Genomic DNA, 24,001 nt, shown 5'->3' with positions numbered 1-24,001 from the left:
GTCCTGGACCATTCTCAAGTCGATTGTGAATGGTCCAGTGAATGGTGATCAATCGACTTGAGAATGGTCCAGGACGGACCGAAACGTCGTCGTCCCTTCAACTTCTAGTGTGTGGTCTGGTCAACATACTTCAGCCACGTTATTGTGACTCATCGCCTGCAAATACAGAACGAGGTTGAGAGACAGAAACAAGATTTGGGGGACTATATTCAGGGAGAAATTAGGAAGAGTAGGGAAGCATAGGAGAGTGAATGTGCTCGGCTTGCATATGAATTAGTCAGGACTAACAACATTGCTAGGGACAGTGGATTAGTGGGAGATGAACTCGTGAGTGTGGAAGGAAAAGGGGATATCCAAGGGAGGGGGGATACCAGCATGAGAGTGAATCACTGAGAGGGTAGTCAATTATCCTCAAAGGATTATTCGAATCTAGAGCATCATCGAGGCATGAAAGGATAGAAATGGAAAAAAATGAATTACATAAGATTTTGAGATGTATTAGGGCCGAGATAGCAGGAAACGAGGTGAAACTCAACTGCCGGATTGAACCTTACAATTGTAACAAGATTCGACCTGTTCTGGTACAATTTTCTAATGAAGAGACAGAGATTACATTATGAAGAACAAACATTTACTCAGAGGCTGAGAAGCCCATTACAATGTGTTTATTGAGAGGTATATGACGAAAGATGAACAGCTAACCTGCAAGGCGAACCTGCCTACACGCCACCGGAACCCTACTCGCCCCACCACTCCTTCCCAAGTCACACCCTCCCCAACTCAGCTCTCCCATCCCTTCCCCTCTGCTTCAACCCCCGAACAACTCCCCTGCCCCTTCCTCCACACTTGCTGCATGCAACTCAACCTGCTACATCGCACCCTTCAATGACCCTATTGGGCCAAGCCATACCCTCCCCAAACCAACCTTCCCACCCCTCCTCCCCTACTAATCCCTGCAGGAGAGTTAGTAGGGAAGGCCAACTCTCCTGCTCCTACACCCATTGCATTCAATTCCATCTGCTCCATCCCAGCTCCCAATACCCCTGCTCTTCCCCTCATCCCCCAAACACCACCCAGCCCTCACCACTTCTCTGCACCGCATCTCCCATATGACCCCCCCTCACCTTGTGACCCCCTCACCTCTTCCCCACTTCTGTCACAAAACCCACACCTGCCCCTGATTTCCCCCTGACTAATACAACCTCTCTTCCACTTCCAGCACTAATGCTACATTCTCCCCTCAGCCCTACATCCCCAATATCCTTCTACCCCCAATCTCTCAACCTGTATCTGACTCTCAGCCTCACTCGATCTACTTCTCAACCGTCCTATGCCATTCAGACCATCCCTAATTTGCAGACCCATTATGCCCTTCCTACCCCTCCCCCTCCTAGATGCCCAGACCACACTCGCCCCCCAGGAACCCCCCACCCCCCAGGAACCCCCCACCCCCTTTCGCCCCCCAGACCTCCAGAGAAAGGGTGAACTCTGGTACCAGAGTTTCCAAGATGAGTTTCAAGGTATAGTACACAAATGAGGATGGGGTATCCAATAAAGCAGAAGTTATAAAAGAAAGAGTGAGGCAGATCCAGTCAGAGTTGTAATAATGGAAACTAAAATAAATGGCATGATCTCGGATGCTATCTTTCCAGAGGGATACCAAGTGATAAGAAAAGAAAGGACACAGAGACAGGGAGGAGGAGTGGCACTCCTAATAAAGCAGAAATGGAAGTTTGAAGACTTGGAAAATCGATGTACTAATGAGAGCACAAGCTTCATACATGGAACTCTGACAGCAGATGGGAAGAAGATTGTGACCTTGATAATCTACAATCCCCCACCAAATAGTAGAAAGTCCAGGCGGGAGGAGTATGATGACAACAACAAGGCATGTAGTGATGAACTGCAGAGGGTAGCAACAATAGCTCACAGAATGAGAGCGATATTGTTGGTCATGGAGGACCTAAATCACGGAGAGATCAATTGGGAATCAAAGAATCCCCATGGCAGGGAAGAAACGTGTGGAGCAAAGTTAGTAGACGTTTTAGACAGGAATTTCCTAACACAACATGTGAAGGAAGATAGATGAAAAAGAGGATGGGATTCACCGAGCCTCTTAGACCTGAATTTTACTTAGAATGTAGAAAACATCGAGAATTTGGAACATGAAATACCACAAGGAGCCAGTGACCATTGTGTCCTAGTCTTTGACTACATGATGGAACTTAAAGTTGTGAACAAGGGACAAGAGGTCTGGGAAAGAAGAGCTGACTACAGGAAAGGGGACTACAGAAGGATAAGGGACTACTTGGGAGAAGTGCAGTGGGAGGAAGAAATTAGAGGAAAAACAGTGCAAGATATGATGAACCTAGTCATATGGAAATGCAAGGAGACCGAAGAGAAATTTATACCAACAGTAAAGGAAAAAAGTAGGAGGGAATATAATAACCCATGGCTTAATAGACAGTGTCAGGAAACAAAAATGAGAAGCATGGCGGGAGTGGAGGAAGTACAGAAGACAAAGGACAGAGGACAACAGGATTAGATGCAACAGGGCTAGGAACGATTACATTAATTAACATACAAAGAGTATTTGGAAAGAAATTATAAAAATGATATTGCAGTCAAAGCGAAAAAGCAACCTAAATTACTACATAGCCATATAAGAAGAAAGATGTAGGTGAACGACCAAGTGACAAGACTAAGGAAAACAGAAGGTGCATATACAGTAAGTGACAAGGAAATCTGCAAGGCACTGAATGTCAGTTTCCATGGAGTGTTCACAACCAAGCCTGAGTGGCTCCCATTGTTAGAAGAGATTACCCTAGATGAAAGACTATCAGATATAGAGGTGACAGCACAGGAGGTATTGAAACAGTTGACAATACTTGATACAACTAAAGCGGTTGGACCAGACAAAGTATCACCGTGGATACTAAAAGAGGCAGCGCAGGCCCTCAGCGTGCCTCTGGCAATGATCTTTAATGAGTCACTTATGTCGGGAGAATTGCCCAGTTGCTGGAAGAAGGCAAATGTCATACAGATTTTCATGACAGGAGATAGGGCACTTAACTACAGACCCATGTCACTGCAGCCCGTCCTCCAGAAATGGGGAGGTAAATGTAACAGCCCCATAAGTGCAATTATGTACTATGTAAGGCAGTCAGGAATTGTAGTTACTTTCACTTAATATTAAACCGTACTGGCAAATATATCGTGAATATTTGAGTATACCTAAAAAGCTTAATAGAAAACCACAATCTAACCTAACCGTCTTAGTTTTTGAAGATAAGCATTTTATTGCTTCTTACTTATAATTACTACTTAACCTATAGTAATAAATTGTTATTACAGTTTTATAAAACAAAACTATATATTTAAATAAGTTGTAAAGTAACTTAGGATATTTTTAAAATTTTGTATAAAATCTCTATTGTTTAATAAAACTGAAAAAGAAATTACTGATATTTAAAACTTTTATATAACAAATTGGACCTTAAAACTTCATCCTAAAATTCGGAGTGTCTTAACAGAAAACGAGGAGAATAATTGGGGAGGTAAATGTAACAGCCCCATAAGTGCAACTAAGTATTATATACGGCAGTCAGGGAATGTACTTATTACACTTAGCATTAAGGTGGTCAGAGAAATGGCTACTGGAGTTCAGCACATGGAAATGGGGGTCAGGTGATAGAAGACCAATGGGACAGTACACATTGAAGGGAAACTGGCTACCTGTAACGATTCGAGAAAGAGACCTGGAAGTAGACGTAACTCCTGAGGTACATATAAATAGGATAACGACAGCAGCGTAACCAATACTGGCAAAAGTTAGAACATCATTCAGAAAACTAGGTGAAGAGGCTTTTAGGGCGCTTTACACTGCCTACGTGAGACCAGTCATAGAGTATGCTGTGCCATCATGGAGCCCCCACCTGAAGAAACACATAAGGAAACTGGAAAAGATTCAGACGTTTATGACGCGGCTCGTCCCAGAGTTACGTGGGATGGGATATGAAGTGCGCCTGAAGAAACTGACCCTTACGACACTAGAAAAGAGAAGGGAGAGGGAGGATATGATAGAAACGTATAAAATGCTCAGGGGAATTGACAAATTGGAAATAGATGAAATGTTCACATGTAATATTAACAGAACGAGGGGACATGGGTGGGAGCTGGAAACTCAGATGAGTCACAGAGATGTTAAGAAGTTTTCTTTTAGCGTGAGAGTAGTGGGAAAATGGAATGCACTTAAGGAGCAGGTTGTGGAGGCAAACTCTATTCATAATTATAAAATTAGATATGATAGGGAAATGGGACAGGAGTCATTGCTGTAAACAACCGATGGCTAGAAAGGCGGGATCCAGTCAATGAGCGATCCTGAAGGCACATATAGGGGAGTACAAATAGGTGAGTATGCACACACACACAGGCGCCGGCGAGAAACAATGGGCAGAGTTTCTTTCACCCTGATGTCCCTGTTACCTAGCAGTAAATAGGTACCTGGGAGTTAGACAGCTGTTTCCTGGGTGTGTGTGTGAAAACAATAGTAGTTTGTTACAGTTGATTGATTGACAGTTGAGAGGCGGGCCGAAAGAGCTGAGCTCAACCCCCCAAGAACAACTAGGTGAATATACATACACACTCACATTCACACTCCCTCTCACACCCACACCCACACACACACACACGAGTACACAGACACACACACACACACACACACGCACATGCACACACACACACACACACACACACACACACACACACACACACACACACACATACGTACTTAGCACAAATAACTGATATAATTTTAGCTTAGTCACCAGAGGTGAATATATATATATATATATATATATATATATATATATATATATATATATATATATATATATATATATATATATATATATATATATATAACAGGCTTAAATGAGTCCCAAGCCAATATGCAACTGAAAACTCCACACCCCAGAAGGATTCGAATACAAAATATATATGTTTGTGTTGCTCACATGACCCCCACCATGTGAGATGATTCGATAAAATATCTATGCCCAACTTGACCACCCACGGGCTCACCATAGCCCGTGCTACATGGACACTTCGTTCTGAGTAGCTAAATCTGAAACAACAACAACAACAGTTGGCCACTGAGTGCTGTCAGATCTGGGATAAGTAGGCTTACGACTACCAAGATTTTCGTACAGTCAGTGTGGTCTAGTGGTTAAGGTACTAGGTACGCCATATATATATATATATATATATATATATATATATATATATATATATATATATATATATAATATATATATATATATATATATGTCGTACCTAGTAGCCAGAACTCACTTCTCAGCCTACTATTCAAGGCCCGATTTGCCTAATAAGCCAAGTTTTCCTGAATTAATATATTTACTATAATTTTTTTCTTATGAAATGATAAAGCAACCCTTTTCTCTATGTATGAGGTCAATTTTTTTTTATTGGAGTTAAAATTAACGTAGATATATGACCGAACCTAACCAACCCTACCTAACCTAACCTAACCTATATTTATAGGTAAGGTTAGGTTAGGTAGCCAAAAAAAGCTAGGTTAGGTTAGGTTAGGTAGGTTAGGTAGACGAAAAAACATTAATTCATGAAAACTTGGCTTATTAGGCAAATCGGGCCTTGAATAGTAGGCTGAGAAGTGCGTTCTGGCTATTAGGTACGACATATATATATATATATATATATATATATATATATATATATATATATATATATATATATATATATATATATATATATATATATATATAATGGAACAGCGCTAAGATAGGATGGGTAATTAGCACTAGTATGTACATTCACACGATCCTCAACCCTTAGTCCTTCAGACTGTGGGTTAATACTGCATGGCTAAACCACAATGCTTGGTCACTTGCGGTGCCTGAAGTGTCCAGATGGTGTTCTCTGTGACTACGGAAGTGTGAGCTCTGTATTAACACCCGCGGGTTACATTGTTGTCGCCGAAACCCTCTTATACGTCTTGCATCTGTTTGTCAAATTGCTAACTCAAAATTAATGTTGAGCAGGATATGTAAAGTGATGATTTTTGTTCATCTGAACTCTCTTGTGCCTTAGCAGAAGAGAGTGTCATAATTGCCATATATTTTAACATTTTGGCAGAAGAGCCAAGATTAAACTCTCAGAAAAATAACCTAGATTATTTGTTTTTCTTTGTCTTAACTGGGACGTTTTGTGTTAGGAGGCTCACCTGAGATTGCTAGTTTTAGCTGACATTGAAGTTAAATATGGGGAAGCGGTGGTCAGGATCTAGCTGGTCAGGAACCTAACACTGCTACGGTTCCTTCAGCTGGTGGAGGTCAGAAGGTGGGTGACAGCGAACTGCTGGAGGCAGTATCAGAGGCAATCTGGCACGTCTCCCTTCTCCCAGAGCACGTCGCTGCTGTTAAGGACCTCAACGCCGTGCCCGTCTTGGTGGCTCTTCTCCACCACAACGACGAGAAGGTGAGGTGCTTCTCCAACACAGGGAAAGTATTTGCGTATATACACACTAGATGTTCTTTTATGGTCCTTTCACAGTTACAGTCCTCTTCCTGTACCGGGTAAGTCCACTACGGGCTCACCATAGTCCGTGCTACTTGGAAGTTTTCGTTCCGAGTAGCTGAATATAAAACAACAACAACATGGTCGGACGCTTCTCACTATATAATGACTCCCTTTCCTTATGTTATATTTTCATTTGGACTTTTTAGTGTAATTTGCCTCTAAATGTAATGTAATTTGAGCGTGGTGAGATGGAATTCCCTCAGTCATTTCCTAGAGATCAATCTTCTTAGTCCTGGAACAGATTTTGTTGCTTTTCTCTATATATTTTCTAGTTTTGGTGAGCATTTCCCGATGGAGATTACGGTGTTCTGATGGCATGCTTGACAGTTCCTAACGGCTGCTAAGAACATTGTTTGCTTCTAGCACTGTGTTATCGCTTCTTTGCTATCATGTTCTCCTGGGGTGAGGGAAGCTGTTATGTAAACTACCAAATCTCTATCTGTGTTTCCTTCTTTTTCATCCTGTATTACCCTTGAGGTCTTGTTGCTCCTGTTCCTATCCTCGTCACGCTTTTGTAATCAGGGTTAAAGTTAACAGTCATATTTTGAATAATTTCTTAAGTCTCTCTTCGTTTTTCATTTTCTCATTAGTTTTACTTCAGCTGCGATCAAGCATATCACGGACCCAATTTTCTCAGTCATGTCGGTGACGTATATTAGGAATAGGATGGATCCCTGATCTTCTTAGTACCTTGCTCGTGACAACTCGCTTCTTTGACTTCTGTCTCTGCATGATTCTTTGTTTCATGTCCGAGAGGTACTCCTAACCTGTCCCAGGCCCTCCCAGTTTCACCAGCTTTTGTTCTAAAGTGCGTACTTAGGCCTCTTGAGTTAGTTTCAAACGCACTTCGGCAGGCAAAGACGATATAATCGTTTTATTAGTGTCATCCTCTCCTAGAACTCTTGAAGGTTCTACAGGCAAGCTCACATACATTCCTGGATCCACATACTGGTGTTTAGAAACAAAGGCCTCCTTTCTATATGACCAGCTCCAATATCTTGACAGAGATGGTTGTAAGTGACAGAGACCAATAGTTCAATAGCTCTTTCTCTACTTTCTCGTATAAAGGCATCAGTTTCCCTGGTTTACATGCCATAATTCACTCTTTTGAAGTTGAGGAGCATGGGGTCTAATGCTTCTACCACTAGCCACTCTGGGAGATCACATGGGTCTGTAGTTTTCGTTGCATCCAGTTCCTCCAGCAGTTGTATTACCTTCTCTGGGGTCAGATCTATCACCCTCCGTCAGTTATTGGGGAAAGTTTCTTCTCCTTGGTTCATGGGGGAGGTCTGGAGTCAGTGCAAGTGTGTGGTGCCGCAGGTGTTGAGTACAGTTGTGTGGTAGCGCAGGTGTAGAGTACAGATGTTTGTTGGCACAGGTGTAGAGTACAGGTGTGTGATGGCGCAGGTGCTGACGAACGTGGTGGGGGCGCTGGGAGAAGTGGCAGGCGACCCTGACTGCTGCCTGACGTTGCTAGGGGGCGGAGGAGTTACGACGCTCATCCAACTGCTGCGGCGCACCTCTGACAAGCTCCTGCTCAACGTCACACGCGCCCTGGGCTCCTGCGCTGCCGAAGATGAAGCCCTGACAGCCCTCCTGCAGCAGGACGGGCTGCGTCTCCTGTGGTCCCACCTCAAGAACCCCAACTGTCGCGTCCAGGCCTCGGCCGCCAACGCTATCTGCACCTGCCTCCAGCAAGAATCGGTAAGACGGATATCACTCTCGTGGCGCTCTCAGGTGAGGTAAATATTAATATATACACAAGAAGTGTACCTGAGTGACACAAGGGAGCTACGGTAAAGGCTACATAACCCGCTAAAGTGACAATCTCATATTAGACAAGGGGATTGATAACCGTTGATCCGTTGATAACCAAGGGGAAAGATAACCGTTGGGGATTTGAATATTATTATTCGAATCCCCAACGGTTCAATTGAATCTAGAATATGTAATAAGTGTAATTAGGGCATGCAGTGTCGCTAACGTTTAATGACAACGGTCGGGAGTTTAGCATGTGCGTGTGTGCGCTGCAGGAGGGGCTGGCGGAGGTGGTGAGGAGTCTGGTGGGGGGCATCGAGCTGCTGGTGTCGCTGCTGGAGAGTGAGAGCGAGTCGGTGCTCTCGTCAGTGTGCGCCGCCATCGCCAGGATAGCGCGTGACCCTCAGAACCTGGCCATCATGACGGACTATGGCGCTGTAACCTCCCTCTCCAGGTTGGCTGTCAGGGTAGGTCCACAATGTGTGTTGGTGAGTGTAGTGTGTTGGTGAGTGTAGTGTGTTGGTGAGTGTAGTGTGTTGGTGAGTGTAGTGTGTTGGTGAGTGTAGGTGTGTTGGTGAGTGTAGTGTGTTGGTGAGTGTAGTGTGTTGGGGAGTGTAGGTGTGTTGGTGAGTGTAGTGTGTTGGTGAGTGTAGGGTGTGTTGGTGAGTGTAGGGTGTGTTGGTGAGTGTAGTGTGTTGGTGAGTGTAGTGTGTTGAGGAGTGTAGGTGTGTTGGTGAGTGTAGTGTGTTGGTGAGTGTAGTGTGTTGGTGAGTGTAGGGTGTGTTGGTGAGTGTAGGGTGTGTTGGTGAGTGTAGTGTGTTGGTGAGTGTAGTGTGTTGAGGAGTGTAGTGTGTTGGTGAGTGTAGTGTGTTGGGGAGTGTAGGTGTGTTGGTGAGTGTAGTGTGTTGGTGAGTGTAGTGTGTTGGTGAGTGTAGGGTGTGTTGGTGAGTGTAGTGTGTTGGTGAGTGTAGGGTGTGTTGGTGAGTGTAGTGTGTTGGTGAGTGTAGTGTGTTGGTGAGTGTAGGGTGTGTTGGTGAGTGTAGTGTGTTGGTGAGTGTAGTGTGTTGAGGAGTGTAGGTGTGTTGGTGAGTGTAGTGTGTTGGTGAGTGTAGGTGTGTTGGTGAGTGTAGGTGTTGGTGAGTGTAGTGTGTTGGTGAGTGTAGTGTGTTGGTGAGTGTAGTGTGTTGGTGAGTGTAGTGTGTTGGGGAGTGTAGGTGTGTTGGTGAGTGTAGTGTGTTGGTGAGTGTAGGGTGTGTTGGTGAGTGTAGGGTGTGTTGGTGAGTGTAGTGTGTTGGTGAGTGTAGTGTGTTGAGGAGTGTAGGTGTGTTGGTGAGTGTAGTGTGTTGGTGAGTGTAGGTGTGTTGGTGAGTGTAGGTGTTGGTGAGTGTAGTGTGTTGGTGAGTGTAGTGTGTTGGCGAGTGTAGTGTGTTGGTGAGTGTAGTGTGTTGGGGAGTGTAGGTGTGTTGGTGAGTGTAGTGTGTTGGTGAGTGTAGGGTGTGTTGGTGAGTGTAGGTGTGTTGGGGAGTGTAGTGTGTTGGTGAGTGTAGGTGTGTTGGTGAGTGTAGTGTGTTGGTGAGTGTAGTGTGTTGGTGAGTGTAGATGTGTTGGTGAGTGTAGTGTGTTGGTGAGTGTAGTGTGTTGGTGAGTGTAGTGTGTTGGTGAGTGTAGTGTGTTGGTGAGTGTAGGTGTGTTGGTGAGTGTAGTGTGTTGGTGAGTGTAGTGTGTTGGTGAGTGTAGGTGTCTTGGTGAGTGTAGTGTGTTGGTGAGTGTAGTGTGTTGGTGAGTGTAGTGTGTTGGTGAGTGTAGTGTGTTGGTGAGTGTAGTGTGTTGGTGAGTGTAGTGTGTTGGTGAGTGTAGTGTGTTGGGGAGTGTAGTGTGTTGGTGAGTGTAGTGTGTTGGTGAGTGTAGTGTGTTGGTGAGTGTAGTGTGTTGGTGAGTGTAGTGTGTTGGTGAGTGTAGTGTGTTGGTGAGTGTAGTGTGTTGGTGAGTGTAGGGTGTGTTGGTGAGTGTAGGTGTTGGTGAGTGTAGTGTGTTGGTGAGTGTAGGTGTCTTGGTGAGTGTAGTGTGTTGGTGAGTGTAGTGTGTTGGGGAGTGTAGGGTGTTGGTGAGTGTAGTGTGTTGGTGAGTGTAGTGTGTTGGTGAGTGTAGTGTGTTGGTGAGTGTAGTGTGTTGGTAAGTGTAGGTGTCTTTGTGAGTGTAGTGTGTTGGTGAGTGTAGTGTGTTGGTGAGTGTAGTGTGTTGGTGAGTGTAGTGTGTTGGTAAGTGTAGTGTGTTGGTGAGTGTAGTGTGTTGGTGAGTGTAGTGTGTTGGTAAGTGTAGTGTGTTGGTGAGTGTAGTGTGTTGATGAGTGTAGTGTGTTGGTGAGTGTAGTGTGTTGGTGAGTGTAGTGTGTTGGTGAGTGTAGGGTGTGTTGGTGAGTGTAGGGTGTGTTGGTGAGTGTAGGTGTTGGTGAGTGTAGTGTGTTGGTGAGTGTAGGTGTCTTGGTGAGTGTAGTGTGTTGGTGAGTGTAGGGTGTGTTGGTGAGTGTAGTGTGTTGGTGAGTGTAGGTGTTGGTGAGTGTAGTGTGTTGGTGAGTGTAGGGTGTGTTGGTGAGTGTAGGGTGTGTTGGTGAGTGTAGGGTGTTGGTGAGTGTAGTGTGTTGGTGAGTGTAGGGTGTTGGTGAGTGTAGGGTGTGTTGGTGAGTGTAGGGTGTTGGTGAGTGTAGGTGTTGGTGAGTGTAGTGTGTTGGTGAGTGTAGGTGTTGGTGAGTGTAGTGTGTTGGTGAGTGTAGGGTGTGTTGGTGAGTGTAGGGTGTGTTGGTGAGTGTAGGGTGTGTTGGTGAGTGTAGGGTGTTGGTGAGTGTAGGGTGTGTTGGTGAGTGTAGGGTGTTGGTGAGTGTAGGTGTTGGTGAGTGTAGTGTGTTGGTGAGTGTAGGTGTTGGTGAGTGTAGTGTGTTGGTGAGTGTAGGGTGTGTTGGTGAGTGTAGGGTGTGTTGGTGAGTGTAGGTGTGTTGGTGAGTGTAGTGTGTTGGTGAGTGTAGGTGTTGGTGAGTGTAGTGTGTTGGTGAGTGTAGGGTGTGTTGGTGAGTGTAGGGTGTGTTGGTGAGTGTAGGGTGTGTTGGTGAGTGTAGGTGTGTTGGTGAGTGTAGTGTGTTGGTGAGTGTAGGTGTTGGTGAGTGTAGTGTGTTGGTGAGTGTAGTGTGTTGGTGAGTGTAGTGTGTTGGTGAGTGTAGGGTGTGTTGGTGAGTGTAGGGTGTGTTGGTGAGTGTAGGGTGTTGGTGAGTGTAGTGTGTTGGTGAGTGTAGGTGTGTTGGGGAGTGTAGGTGTGTTGGTGAGTGTAGGGTGTGTTGGTGAGTGTAGTGTGTTGGTGAGTGTAGGTGTGTTGGTGAGTGTAGTGTGTTGGTGAGTGTAGGGTGTGTTGGTGAGTGTAGGTGTGTTGGTGAGTGTAGGTGTGTTGGTGAGTGTAGTGTGTTGGTGAGTGTAGGGTGTGTTGGTGAGTGTAGGTGTGTTGGTGAGTGTAGTGTGTTGGTGAGTGTAGGTGTTGGTGAGTGTAGGGTGTGTTGGTGAGTGTAGGGTGTGTTGGTGAGTGTAGGTGATGGTGAGTGTAGGGTGTTGGTGAGTGTAGTGTGTTGGTGAGTGTAGGGTGTGTTGGTGAGTGTAGGTGTGTTGGATAGTGTAGGTGTGTTGGTGAGTGTAGGTGTGTTGGATAGTGTAGGTGTGTTGGATAGTGTAGGTGTGTTGGTGAGTGTAGGTGTGTTGGATAGTGTAGGTGTGTTGGATAGTGTAGGTGTGTTGGTGAGTGTAGGTGTGTTGGTGAGTGTAGGTGTGTTGGTGAGTGTAGGTGTGTTGGTGAGTGTAGGGTGTTGGTGAGTGTAGTGTGTTGGTGAGTGTAGGTGTGTTGGTGAGTGTAGGTGTGTTGGATAGTGTAGGTGTGTTGGATAGTGTAGGTGTGTTGGTGAGTGTAGGTGTGTTGGATAGTGTAGGTGTGTTGGTGAGTGTAGGTGTGTTGGATAGTGTAGGTGTGTTGGATAGTGTAGGTGTGTTGGTGAGTGTAGGTGTGTTGGATAGTGTAGGTGTGTTGGATAGTGTAGGTGTGTTGGTGAGTGTAGGTGTGTTGGTGAGTGTAGGTGTGTTGGTGAGTGTAGGTGTGTTGGTGAGTGTAGGTGTGTTGGTGAGTGTAGGGTGTTGGTTAGCGTTCATAAAGTGTTCGATGAGTCTTTTACATAGTGTCATTAATGTGCATTTACAAAAGTGAAATGTAATTCTGAACAGCTTCCATATATACTTTATACACATACATATACATACACACACACACATATACGTACATATACATATATATACACACACATGCATTCACATACATTTGTCTCTTTTACTCTGACAGGGTGAGATAGCTGATAGAGAAACTAGTGTGCAATTAAGCTCTTAATCACTGAAGGTGATTAAGGTGCTTTTACAAGCTCAGGTTATATAGTTACATCACATACATACATTGTATGATTGATACATTGCTTGGTCAATCTTGGGTACAAGTCCAATATATCATCAAGTGTTCCAGTACTTATATAGTAATTACACAGTTCAGCATACCTTAGCCCAGGAGGGCGAAAGTCAGTCAGTATGGGACATTCAACAATATAATGTTCAAGAGAGTGCATGTTTTCTCTTTCACAAAGTTGACACATTGTGTACTCGACACTTTCACAAAGTTGACACATTGTGTACTCGACATTTGGGTTTTGAGAAAGCTGCCAGATAGGTCTATATCCCAGGCGTATTCTGGCCACTATAACATCACATTGCCGGGTTCTTGTTCTATTAGTCCCATATATGTGAATGTCTCCTCACGATATCTATCATAATATTTAATGCTACAACTTTCAGGTCTTTGTGAATTTGTTAAGTCGGTGAGATCTTCATTAGACATTTGTTTAAGTATTCTCTTTGTCACTGCTAATAAAACACCCATATCAATTTCTACCACTGGTTTTCTACAGGCTGTCTTTGCAAGCATATCAACAGTGTCATGCCTTGAGATGCCAACATGTGATGGTATCCATAGGAATTAAATTTCAAATCTGTTTTCTTTAGCAGCTAAAACATTCATTCGAATATCACTGACTATTTTCTGGGTGTCGCTACTATGTGCGTTCAATACCAGGAGTGCACTCTGCGAGTCACAGTATATAAGTCACACCGAAAACTGTGCTAATAGACAAAATTCTCTCACTTATTGTAGGTAAGTTTAACTGGTGAGTATAGGTGTGTTGGTGAGTGTTGGTGAGTGTAGGTGTGTTGGTGAGTGCAGGGTGTTGTTGAGTACTCCCCTAGTTTTACTCGTCTAGTTGATGTAGGTGTGTTGGTGTGTTTGAGAGTGTAGGTGTGTTGGTGAGTGTAAGTGTATTGGTGAGTGTAGGTGTGTTGGTGAGTGTAGTGTGTTGGTGAGTGTAGGTGTGTTGGTGAGTGTAGGTGTGTTGGTGAGTGTAGATGTGTTGGTGAGTGTAGGTGTGTTGGTGAGTGTAGGTGTGTTGGTGAGTGTAGATGTGTTGGTGAGTGTAGGTGTGTTGGTGAGTGTAGATGTGTTGGTGAGTGTAGGTGTGTTGGTGAGTGTAGGTGTGTTGGTGAGTGTAGTGTGTTGGTGAGTGTAGGTGTGTTGGTGAGTGTAGGTGTGTTGGTGAGTGTAGGTGTGTTGGTGAGTGTAGTGTGTTGGTGAGTGTAGGTGTGTTGGTGAGTGTAGGTGTGTTGGTGAGTGTAGATGTGTTGGTGAGTGTAGATGTGTTGGTGAGTGTAGGTGTGTTGGTGAGTGTAGATGTGTTGGTGAGTGTAGGTGTGTTGGTGAGTGTAGGTGTGTTGGTGAGTGTAGATGTGTTGGTGAGTGTAGGTGTGTTGGTGAGTGTAGATGTGTTGGTGAGTGTAGGTGTGTTGGTGAGTGTAGGTGTGTTGGTGAGTGTAGTGTGTTGGTGAGTGTAGGTGTGTTGGTGAGTGTAGTGTGTTGGTGAGTGTAGGTGTGTTGGTGAGTGTAGTGTGTTGGTGAGTGTAGGTGTGTTGGTGAGTGTAGGTGTGTTGGTGAGTGTAGTGTGTTGGTGAGTGTAGGTGTGTTGGTGAGTGTAGATGTGTTGGTGAGTGTAGGTGTGTTGGTGTGTGTAGGTGTGTTGGTGAGTGTAGGTGTGTTGGTGAGTAGGTGTGTTGGTGAGTGTAGGTGTGTTGGTGAGTGTAGTGTGTTGGTGAGTGTAGATGTGTTGGTGAGTGTAGGTGTGTTGGTGAGTGTAGGTGTGTTGGTGAGTGTAGTGTGTTGGTGAGTGTAGGTGTGTTGGTGAGTGTAGTGTGTTGGTGAGTGTAGGTGTGTTGGTGAGTGTAGGTGTGTTGGTGAGTGTAGGTGTGTTGGTGAGTGTAGGGTGTGCTGGTGCGGTGAGCATAGTGTGTGTTGAAAAATGTAGTGTGCGTGTGTTGGTGTGCTGAGTGTAGAATGTGTTATTCCGTTCAATGTATGATGTGTTATGTTGAAGTGAGCATAGGGTGTTTTGGTGTACCTAGGGTGAAGTGTCTCAAAGTGCAGTGTGGTGGGAGTATTGTGTCTGTAGTGTAGATCAGTTCAGTGTAGGATCAAGGGTGTAGCGTGTCTATAGTGCAGTGTCTAGTGGAGTGTGTCTATGGTGTAGAGCCAACTGCGTAGTGAAGGTATATAATATGAGCGCAAGATCAGACTCCTGAGTGCTCTCACACCTTCAGCACCTAACACTGTCAACAAGAGTACAGGACTTGCACTCTCAACAAGAGTGCAGGGCTTGCACTCTCAACAAGAGTGCAGGGCTTGCACTCTCAACAAGAGTGCAGGACTTGCACTCTCAACAAGAGTGCAGGGCTTGCACTCACAACAAGAGTGCAGGGCTTGCACTCTCAACAAGAGTGCAGGGCTTGCACTCTCAACAAGAGTGCAGGGCTTGCACTCTCAACAAGAGTGCAGGGCTTGCACTCACAACAAGAGTGCAGGGCTTGCACTCTCAACAAGAGTGCAGGGCTTGCACTCACAACAAGAGTGCAGGGCTTGCACTCTCAACAAGAGTGCAGGGCTTGCACTCTCAACAAGAGTGCAGGGCTTGCACTCTCAACAAGAGTGCAGGGCTTGCACTCTCAACAAGAGTGCAGGGCTTGCACTCTCAACAAGAGTGCAGGGCTTGCACTCTCAACAAGAGTGCAGGGCTTGCACTCTCAACAAGAGTGCAGGGCTTGCACTCTCAACAAGAGTGCAGGGCTTGCACTCTCAACAAGAGTGCAGGGCTTGCACTCTCAACAAGAGTGCAGGGCTTGCACTCTCAATAAGAGTGCAGGGCTTGCACTCTCAATAAGAGTGCAGGGCTTGCACTCACAACAAGAGTGCAGGGCTTGCACTCACAACAAGAGTGCAGGGCTTGCACTCTCAATAAGAGTGCAGGGCTTGCACTCACAACAAGAGTGCAGGGCTTGCACTCACAACAAGAGTGCAGGGCTTGCGTGCGGGGAGGACCTTACCTTTCATTCTTTATTTGAGTTTTAACTAAAATTGAACCATTTTTATTTATTTATTTGCATTATTATTTGTATGTTATAGAATAATTAGTAACAGTAGTAGCAATAGTAGTCCTGATAGTAGTAGTAGAAGTCTTGATGGTAATTCTGGTAGTTCTGGTAGTGGTAGTAGTGGTAGTAGTCTTGATGGTAATCCTGGTACTAATAGTTGTAAAAGTTTTGGTAGCAGTGCTGATACTAATGGTAAGAGTAGTCTTTATAGTGGTCCTGGTAGTAGTAGTCTTAGGAGTAGCTATGGTAGTAGTAGTAGCAGTAGAAGTCTAGGTAGTTGATGTAGTAATGGTCATGGCAGTAGTAGTAGAGGGGTTGCTGGTAGCAGTGAGAGTAGTTACACCCTCTAGTAGTAGTCTTTGTATTAGCGTTACAGTCTGTGTTAATGTCAATTAACCTGTTTTAATGAATTCATACTCAATTGTCAATATATTTTGCTTTTTTTTTTTGTTTATACTAGGAGGTGTAACTGGCGGTGCCTGGCCTAGGTGCTCTCCCCCCGCACACTGGATATCCCCCTTCTCTCCCCCCCCCTCTCCCCTGCCTTTTCCCACCCCCACCCCCCCATTCCCTCTCACCCTCCCCTTCTCCCTGCTCTCCCATCCAATCTTCAACAGACAGACATTTCCGTATACACACACACACACACACACACACACACATACACACACACACACACACACACACACACACACACACACACACACACACACACACACACACACACACACACACACACACGCACACACACGCACACAGGCGCACACAGGCGCACACAGGCGCACACACACACACACACACACACACACACACACACACACACACACACACACACACACACACACACACACACACACACACACACACACACACACACACACGCACACACACGCACACACACACACACACACACACACACACACACACACACACACACACACACACACACACACACACACACACACACACACGCACACACACGCACACACACGCACACACACGCACACACACGCACACACACGCACATATATATATATATATATATATATATATATATATATATATATATATATATATATATATATATATATATATATATATATATATATATATATATATATATATTGGTAGCAATCTTTCTTGTAAACATATGTTGTTAAATATGACCGAAAAAGTAAGATTAAGAATTCTAACACGAATTTTTTCAATGTTTCTTATGTTTTTCTTCATTGTCGGTGAAGAAAATGGCTCATCTTTTGGATGAGCCCTCGAGTTACAGGGCGTTTCACCTTTCTTTTAAGACGTCTTTAAGAGAACAGTTAGAGAAGCCATTGTTGACTAGGACCTGCCGAGCGGAGTTCCGTGCTGCGTTTCACTTACGAGATGGAAAAGGATGGGAAGCTGCCCTTTCTAGATGTAACAGTCATGGAAAAGAGCGGAGGTTTCCACACTGCAGTCTACACTAAGGAAACGAACATAGGAATGTGCCTAAATGCCAACAGTGACTGCCCAGATAGGTACAAGAGGAGTGTTGTTAACGCATATGTCAACCGTGCTCTCAGCCACAGCTCAGAATGGAAGCAAGTCGATGAAGAACTCTGTAGGGTAAGGCAGGTCCTAGTCAACAACGGCTTCTCCAATGGTTTCGTCGAAGACATCATAAGAAGGAAAGTGAAACGCCATGCAACCTCTGAAGAGACAACCAACACAACACCTATACCCCCTATTAGACTATTTTACAGGAACTTCTTTTCCACAGCTCATAAAACGGAGGAAAAGGTCCTGAAAGATATTGTTAATAGAAACGTTATCCCTACAGACAAAAATCAGAGGATACAACTGACGATTTACTATAAAACCAGAAAAACGGCCAACCTACTCATGAGAAACTCTCCAGACACAAAACAGAACACTTTAAAAGAGACCAATGTCGTCTATGCCTTCAAATGCCCTCTTGAGGACTGTAAGCTCCAAAAAACCCAGTATATAGGCAAGACAACAACATCTCTTTCTAGGCGTTTAACGATGCATAAGCAACAGGGCTCCATTAAGGAACATATAATCTCTTCCCACAACCAAACCATCGCCAGAGAAATCCTAGTAAACAACACAGAAATCATCGATAGATACAGCGATAGCAGGCGGCTTGACGTTTGCGAGGCACTACACATCAAGAAGTCAACACCAGCAATCAACAGCCAATTAATGCACAACTATATTCTACCCACCTCAAGACTCCGCTCCAATATAGAAGCATCAAGAAATATGGACCAATAGGCTTTCTACAATCACTTCTATTCAATACCCATTGTTTCGTGTTCTGTCTTGTGTTGATGAAATTAATACCTTATTAAATACCACCTCACCCCATCCACCTCACTCAAATGTAGATATAAACAAATCGGAGATGTGTAAGTTCTATTCAGTTGTGTATGTTTAAACTAAAGTCTTTGAAAATGTAATAAGTTTTACGAAACGCGCTCAAGTGTCGCGTCAGACTAGAAATAAAAATGAATTTTGGAGAATTGATTTTTGAATTACCACCAACAGTGAAAAGAAATGTACGAAAGATTGAGAAAATTCGTGTTAGAATTATTAATCTTACTTTTTCGGTCATATTTAATAATATATATATATATATGTATATATATATGTATATATATATATGTATATATATATATGTATATATATATATGTATATATATATATATATGTATATATATATGTATATTTATATGTATATATATATGTATATATATATATATATATATATATATATATATATATATATATATATATATATATATATATACATATATATACATATATATATATATATGTATTTATATATATTTATATATACACATATATACATATATATATACATATATATATATATATATATATATATATATATATATATATATATATATATATATATACATATATATATATATATATATATATACATATATATATACATATATATATATATATATATATATATATATATATATATTAATCTAACTTTATTTGAAAATGTCATTACACAAAAAAAGTTACAATATTGATTACATGCAGGGTAAAAGGCTGCTTGTCACAAGTTGTACAGCTCCTCCAGCTCCTCAGATGGCGGGCAGGAACCATGGATGCAGTGAGCATTTCCTCTCTGGATTGCCACACTAAGGCGCTGAAAAAGAAAACTGGCAGCTCTAGGGTCTCTAGTTGTTTCGATTAGCTTAGACCCCAACTCCTTCAAAAAGCTAGCAGCACTTTTACCCCAGGCGCCAAGTGTCTCTGAGGCAATGGGGACAAAATTGTAGTGGTGCTCAAGGTCTCTGTATTTACGTGACTTGGCTGCTTCACGGTGATTGGCAGCTCCTCCTGCTTGTGTAGCACTGAAGTCAACATAGGTATTGGCTAAAGTTGAAACGCAAGTGTAGTCCCACACCAACTGTCTACCATTCTTCCATGGGTTCACCGTGATTCCGTCTGGGCGACCGACAGGCTCATCAGAGTTGCGGGACATTAGGTAACGGGGCTCTCTCTCTGCTGGACAACCGGCTGTGGTAAGGCTTCTCTTAAATTAATAATGTCATTGACCTCGCCGTGTCTTGCATGCCATCCTCCTTTCCTTTGGCCGAGAAGGCCATGCCGTCCGTATATATATATATATATATATATATATATATATATATATATATATATATATATATATATATATATATATATATATATATATATATATATATATATATATATATATGTAGCGGGCTGCAGCCAGGTCTCTTCCAACCTTTCTCCCTCTTTTTCATTCATCGCTGTCTTCCTCTTGACCTCCCTTATCACCATCTCGTAGCCTGGTGGATAGCAGGACTCGTAATTCTGTGGCGCGGGTTCGATTCCCGCACGAGGCAGAAACAAATAGGCAAAGTTTCTTTCACCCTGAATGCCCCTGTTACCTAGCAGTAAATAGGTACCTGGGAGTTAGTCAGCTGTCACGGGCTGCTTCCTGGGGGTGGAGGCCTGGTCGAGGACCGGGCCGCGGGGACACTAAAGCCCCGAAATCATCTCAAGATAACCTCAAGATAGATCTCCTTGGTCTCCTTATTCGTCCCTTCTTCCTCTGCTATCAAAAAATGTATTATTAAGAAGCCTCCCTTTGTCCTCTCTCTCTCTCTCCCCTTTGCCCCTGTTTTCCCCTTTTCAAAGAAAATTTATTTGTAAGAATTGAAACAACTGTACGGGTCTCGCAGAAAATACAGTATGATCACAAGAAAACTCTATGGGAATATCAGTAAATATTTCACACTTGACTATAAAAGTCACATAGGGTGTTTCCATAAATGCTAACATTTCTTGAAGCATTTAACTATTTTTACATTACATAACCATTTAACGTTAACATATTAACTTTAACTCCGACCATCCTACGTCCGTTCCGTACCCCAGGCCATTCCCTGTGCAAATTTGGGTTAGGTTAGCCCCAAGCACCTGGCCTTCAACTTTGGACAGACAAACATACAGTCAATTAGAGACATTCTCTTTTACAGTAAAGATTGTTATTAAAATGATTTATATTATTATAGTTAGTACCTTACATTATGTTATTGAAATTATTATTATTACTATTATTTAACTCTTATTGTTGCTATTCAGAAATTGTGAGAGCGATAATCTTGAAGGTAAGTTGTTCTTATGAGTGTAAGTTGTAAGATATAATTATGCATGGGTATACGGACTCGAGGTGCAGTCCATCCACCTTCCTGGGTATAATGACTCTTAGTGTAGTCTAGGTACATGGACCCGAGGTGCAGTCCATCCACCTTCCTGGGTATAATGACTCTTAGTGTAGTCTAGGTACACGGACTCGAGGTGCAGTCCATCCACCTTCCTGGGTATAATGACTCTTAGTGTAGTCTAGGTACACGGACTCGAGATGCAGTCCATCCACCTTCCTGGGTATAATGACTCTTAGTGTAGTCTAGGTACATGGACCCGAGGTGCAGTCCATCCACCTTCCTGGGTATAATGACTCTTAGTGTAGTCTAGGTACACGGACCCGAGGTGTAGTACACACACCTACCTTCTTGAATACATGGACTAGCGTCACTGACTGAAGCTCTGCGGCACAATACTGTTAATTCTGATGATGACATTACCAGGTGGCTATTCGATCATTATGACTGAACGTTTATAATAAACTCTGGCGTCATCTTGCATGGTGAGGATTCGGTTGAAGACTCGCCTCACTTTGCACGATGACGACCCTTAACTAAACCAGCATTAAATCCTAAACATAACGCACACCTGTGTGGTATATTATTTAATTTAATAAGACTCCCGGTTTCGTGTAAATATTTTCATTGCAGCCTAAAGATGGAAGGTAAATGATTAAAAGTGTATTATTCTGTGCTGATCTAAACATACAGAAGTACAGAGCTGCAGCCAAAACTTTATAGAAGGCACTGAAGAAATCCTGTCTCTGGTTTGGGAATTAATTATAGAACATTTGTCAAAACTTTCTGTCTACGGTTGATAACGAGTCAGTATCATATATATTTTTGCCCTGATTGTACTTTAAGTAAGCAAGCCAGTGTTAGTATTTCCGGGAGGCTGAAATATAAAGTTTTTGATGACTGTGTGTTCTTGCAGGTGCAGCTCTCTATTCTTGTAAATAAAGCATGATCTGTATATTCCATTGGTCATTGTGCTTTGCTCATCAATAAGTCTAGCACTGTTATGTTCTGTGTAAGCTAGCGTGTGACCGACCACGACCTCGTCCCTCACAGCTGATGCGACCTCCGGACACAGAGTTCGCTGTACAAGGTCCGCGAGGGAGGCCACGAGGAGGCGACCCGTCTCGACAAACGACTGACGTACAAATCAAAGTTGTTTTGCCTATCACCTCCAAACTGTTTTATTTTTGGTTCAGCGTTCCTTACTCCTTGGAATTACTACATTCCTTTACTTTTTATGAAGTATGATGTGCGTGTGTGTATTCGCTGTAGTTTCCCATTTTCTGTTGGTGACATTTTTTTTATTAGTGTTGAGGGTGCGTCTAGTGTAATTTTCTTGGCCCGAGAGGACAGCTGGGCTAGCCCACGGGCCAGAGGACCCCCCTGACAGTCACGTCTGGTTTCGGTCGGGTTCTTTATATATATATATATAAGTATTATTGGACCATCAATGCAAATATTCTTATGTGGATTACTCTTGTAAATATGTGCAACCTGAATGCAAAGCAAACTTACTTATAAATAACTTGACATTGTATGGTAAAGTTGCTGGATCGCGTTTGCATGGCTATTCTTATTTTTTTAGATGCGTTGATTCCTTTTGAAACTCCCCGACCTGATTTTTCCTTATAACTGTTTGCCTTCAGTCAATACTTCAATACTTCAGTATGAAGACATACTTCATCTGTAACCATTATGTAATATGGAAAGATTTCTTAACGGGCATAGACGTTTTCTTAAGCCAGCTTGAGGACACAGCTGGCTTTATGTGGCTTTGCTGACGTTCGCTGTGTTTGGTCCGACTAGAGTGAGGGCGCTTGACACCCGTCTGGACGCCAACCTCCTCCTGGTTGGCTCCCAAACTCTGCCTGACTTGCCAAGCCCAGCCATGGCGACGCCTGTCAGACGTGACCCACATTCTCGCCCAGTACACCAAACACTACGAGCATTTCACAGTATCTTAGATCCTTCATTCTACGCATACCTACTTCATCAGTACTTCGAATTGACAAATATTTTTGTTCTCATCATATTACATTACAGAATGCATAATTTTTGTTTGTTAAATTTTAGTATTATCGACTTTAAAGCTTTTTTGCTTAATATATATATATATATATATATATATATATATATATATATATATATATATATATATATATATATATATATATATATATATATATATATATATATGTCGTACCTAGTAGCCAGAACGCACTTCTCAGCCTACTATGCAAGGCCCGATTTGCCTAATAAGCCAAGTTTTCATGAACTAATGCTTTTTCGACTACCTAACCTACCTAACCTAACCTAACATTTTCGGCTACCTAACCTAACCTAACCTATTAAGATAGGTTAGGTTAGGTTAGGTAGGGTTGGTTAGGTTCGGTCATATATCTACGTTAATTTTAACTCCAATAAAAAAAATTGACCTTATACATAATGAAATGGGTAGCTTTATCATTTCATAAGAAAAAATAGAGAAAATATTAATTCAGGAAAACTTGGCTTATTAGGCAAATCGGGCCTTGCATAGTAGGCTGAGAAGTGAGTTCTGGCTACTAGGTACGACATATATATATATATATATATATATATATATATATATATATATATATGTCGTACCTAGTAGCCAGAACTCACTTTTCAGCCTACAATGCAAGGCCCAATTTGCCTAATAAGCCAAGTTTTCATGAATTAATATATTTTCTCTAATTTTTTTCTTATGAAATGATAAAGCAACCCATTTCATTATGTAAGAGGTCAATTTTTTTTATTGGAGTTAAAATTAACGTAGATATATGACCGAACCTAACCAACCCTACCTAACCTAACCTAACCTATCTTTATAAGTTAGGTTAGGTTAGGTAGCCGAAAAAGTTAGGTTAGGTTAGGTTAGGTAGGTTAGGTAGTCAAAAAGCAATTAATTCATGAAAACTTGGCTTATTAGGCAAATCGGGCCTTGCATAGTAGGCTAAGAAGTGAGTTCTGGCTACTAGGTACGACATATATATATATATATATATATATATATATATATATATATATATATATGTCGTACCTAGTAGCCAGAACGCACTTCTCAGCCTAGTATGCAAGGCCCAATTTGCCTAATATGCCAAGTTTTCATGAATTAATTGTTTTTCGACTACCTAACCTACCTAACCTAACCTAACCTAACTTTTTCGGCTACCTAACCAAACCTAACCTATAGAGATAGGTTAGGTTAGGTTAGGTAGGGTTGGTTAGGTTCGGTCATATATCTACGTTAATTTTAACTCCAATAAAAAAAATTGACCTCATACATAATGAAATGGGTAGCTTTATCATTTCATAAGAAAAAAA

General features: G+C 42.7%; 1 protein-coding gene and 1 long non-coding RNA gene across 3 annotated transcripts in view; one reads left to right on the top strand and one right to left on the bottom strand.

Moving 5' to 3' along the window:
- The window catches only part of LOC138367862 (uncharacterized), a 62,450-nt gene that overhangs the window by 24,410 nt on the left and 14,039 nt on the right, over positions 1-24,001 (bottom strand). The window lies entirely within an intron of this gene.
- gudu (Armadillo repeat-containing protein gudu) overlaps positions 1-24,001 on the top strand; it is a 136,842-nt gene that overhangs the window by 100,098 nt on the left and 12,743 nt on the right. For both annotated transcript variants that reach the window (XM_069329876.1, XM_069329877.1), the window contains exons 10-12: positions 6,362-6,516; positions 8,026-8,322; positions 8,652-8,843. In XM_069329876.1, the coding sequence (XP_069185977.1) occupies positions 6,362-6,516; positions 8,026-8,322; positions 8,652-8,843 (644 nt within the window). The remainder of the gene's footprint in view (positions 1-6,361; positions 6,517-8,025; positions 8,323-8,651; positions 8,844-24,001) is intronic.

This window comes from Procambarus clarkii, chromosome 23, assembly GCF_040958095.1.
Source record: "Procambarus clarkii isolate CNS0578487 chromosome 23, FALCON_Pclarkii_2.0, whole genome shotgun sequence".
NCBI lineage: Eukaryota > Metazoa > Arthropoda > Malacostraca > Decapoda > Cambaridae > Procambarus > Procambarus clarkii.
The sequence above is the reverse complement of the archived record's forward strand: the minus strand, read 5'-3'. Positions and strand labels throughout refer to the sequence as shown.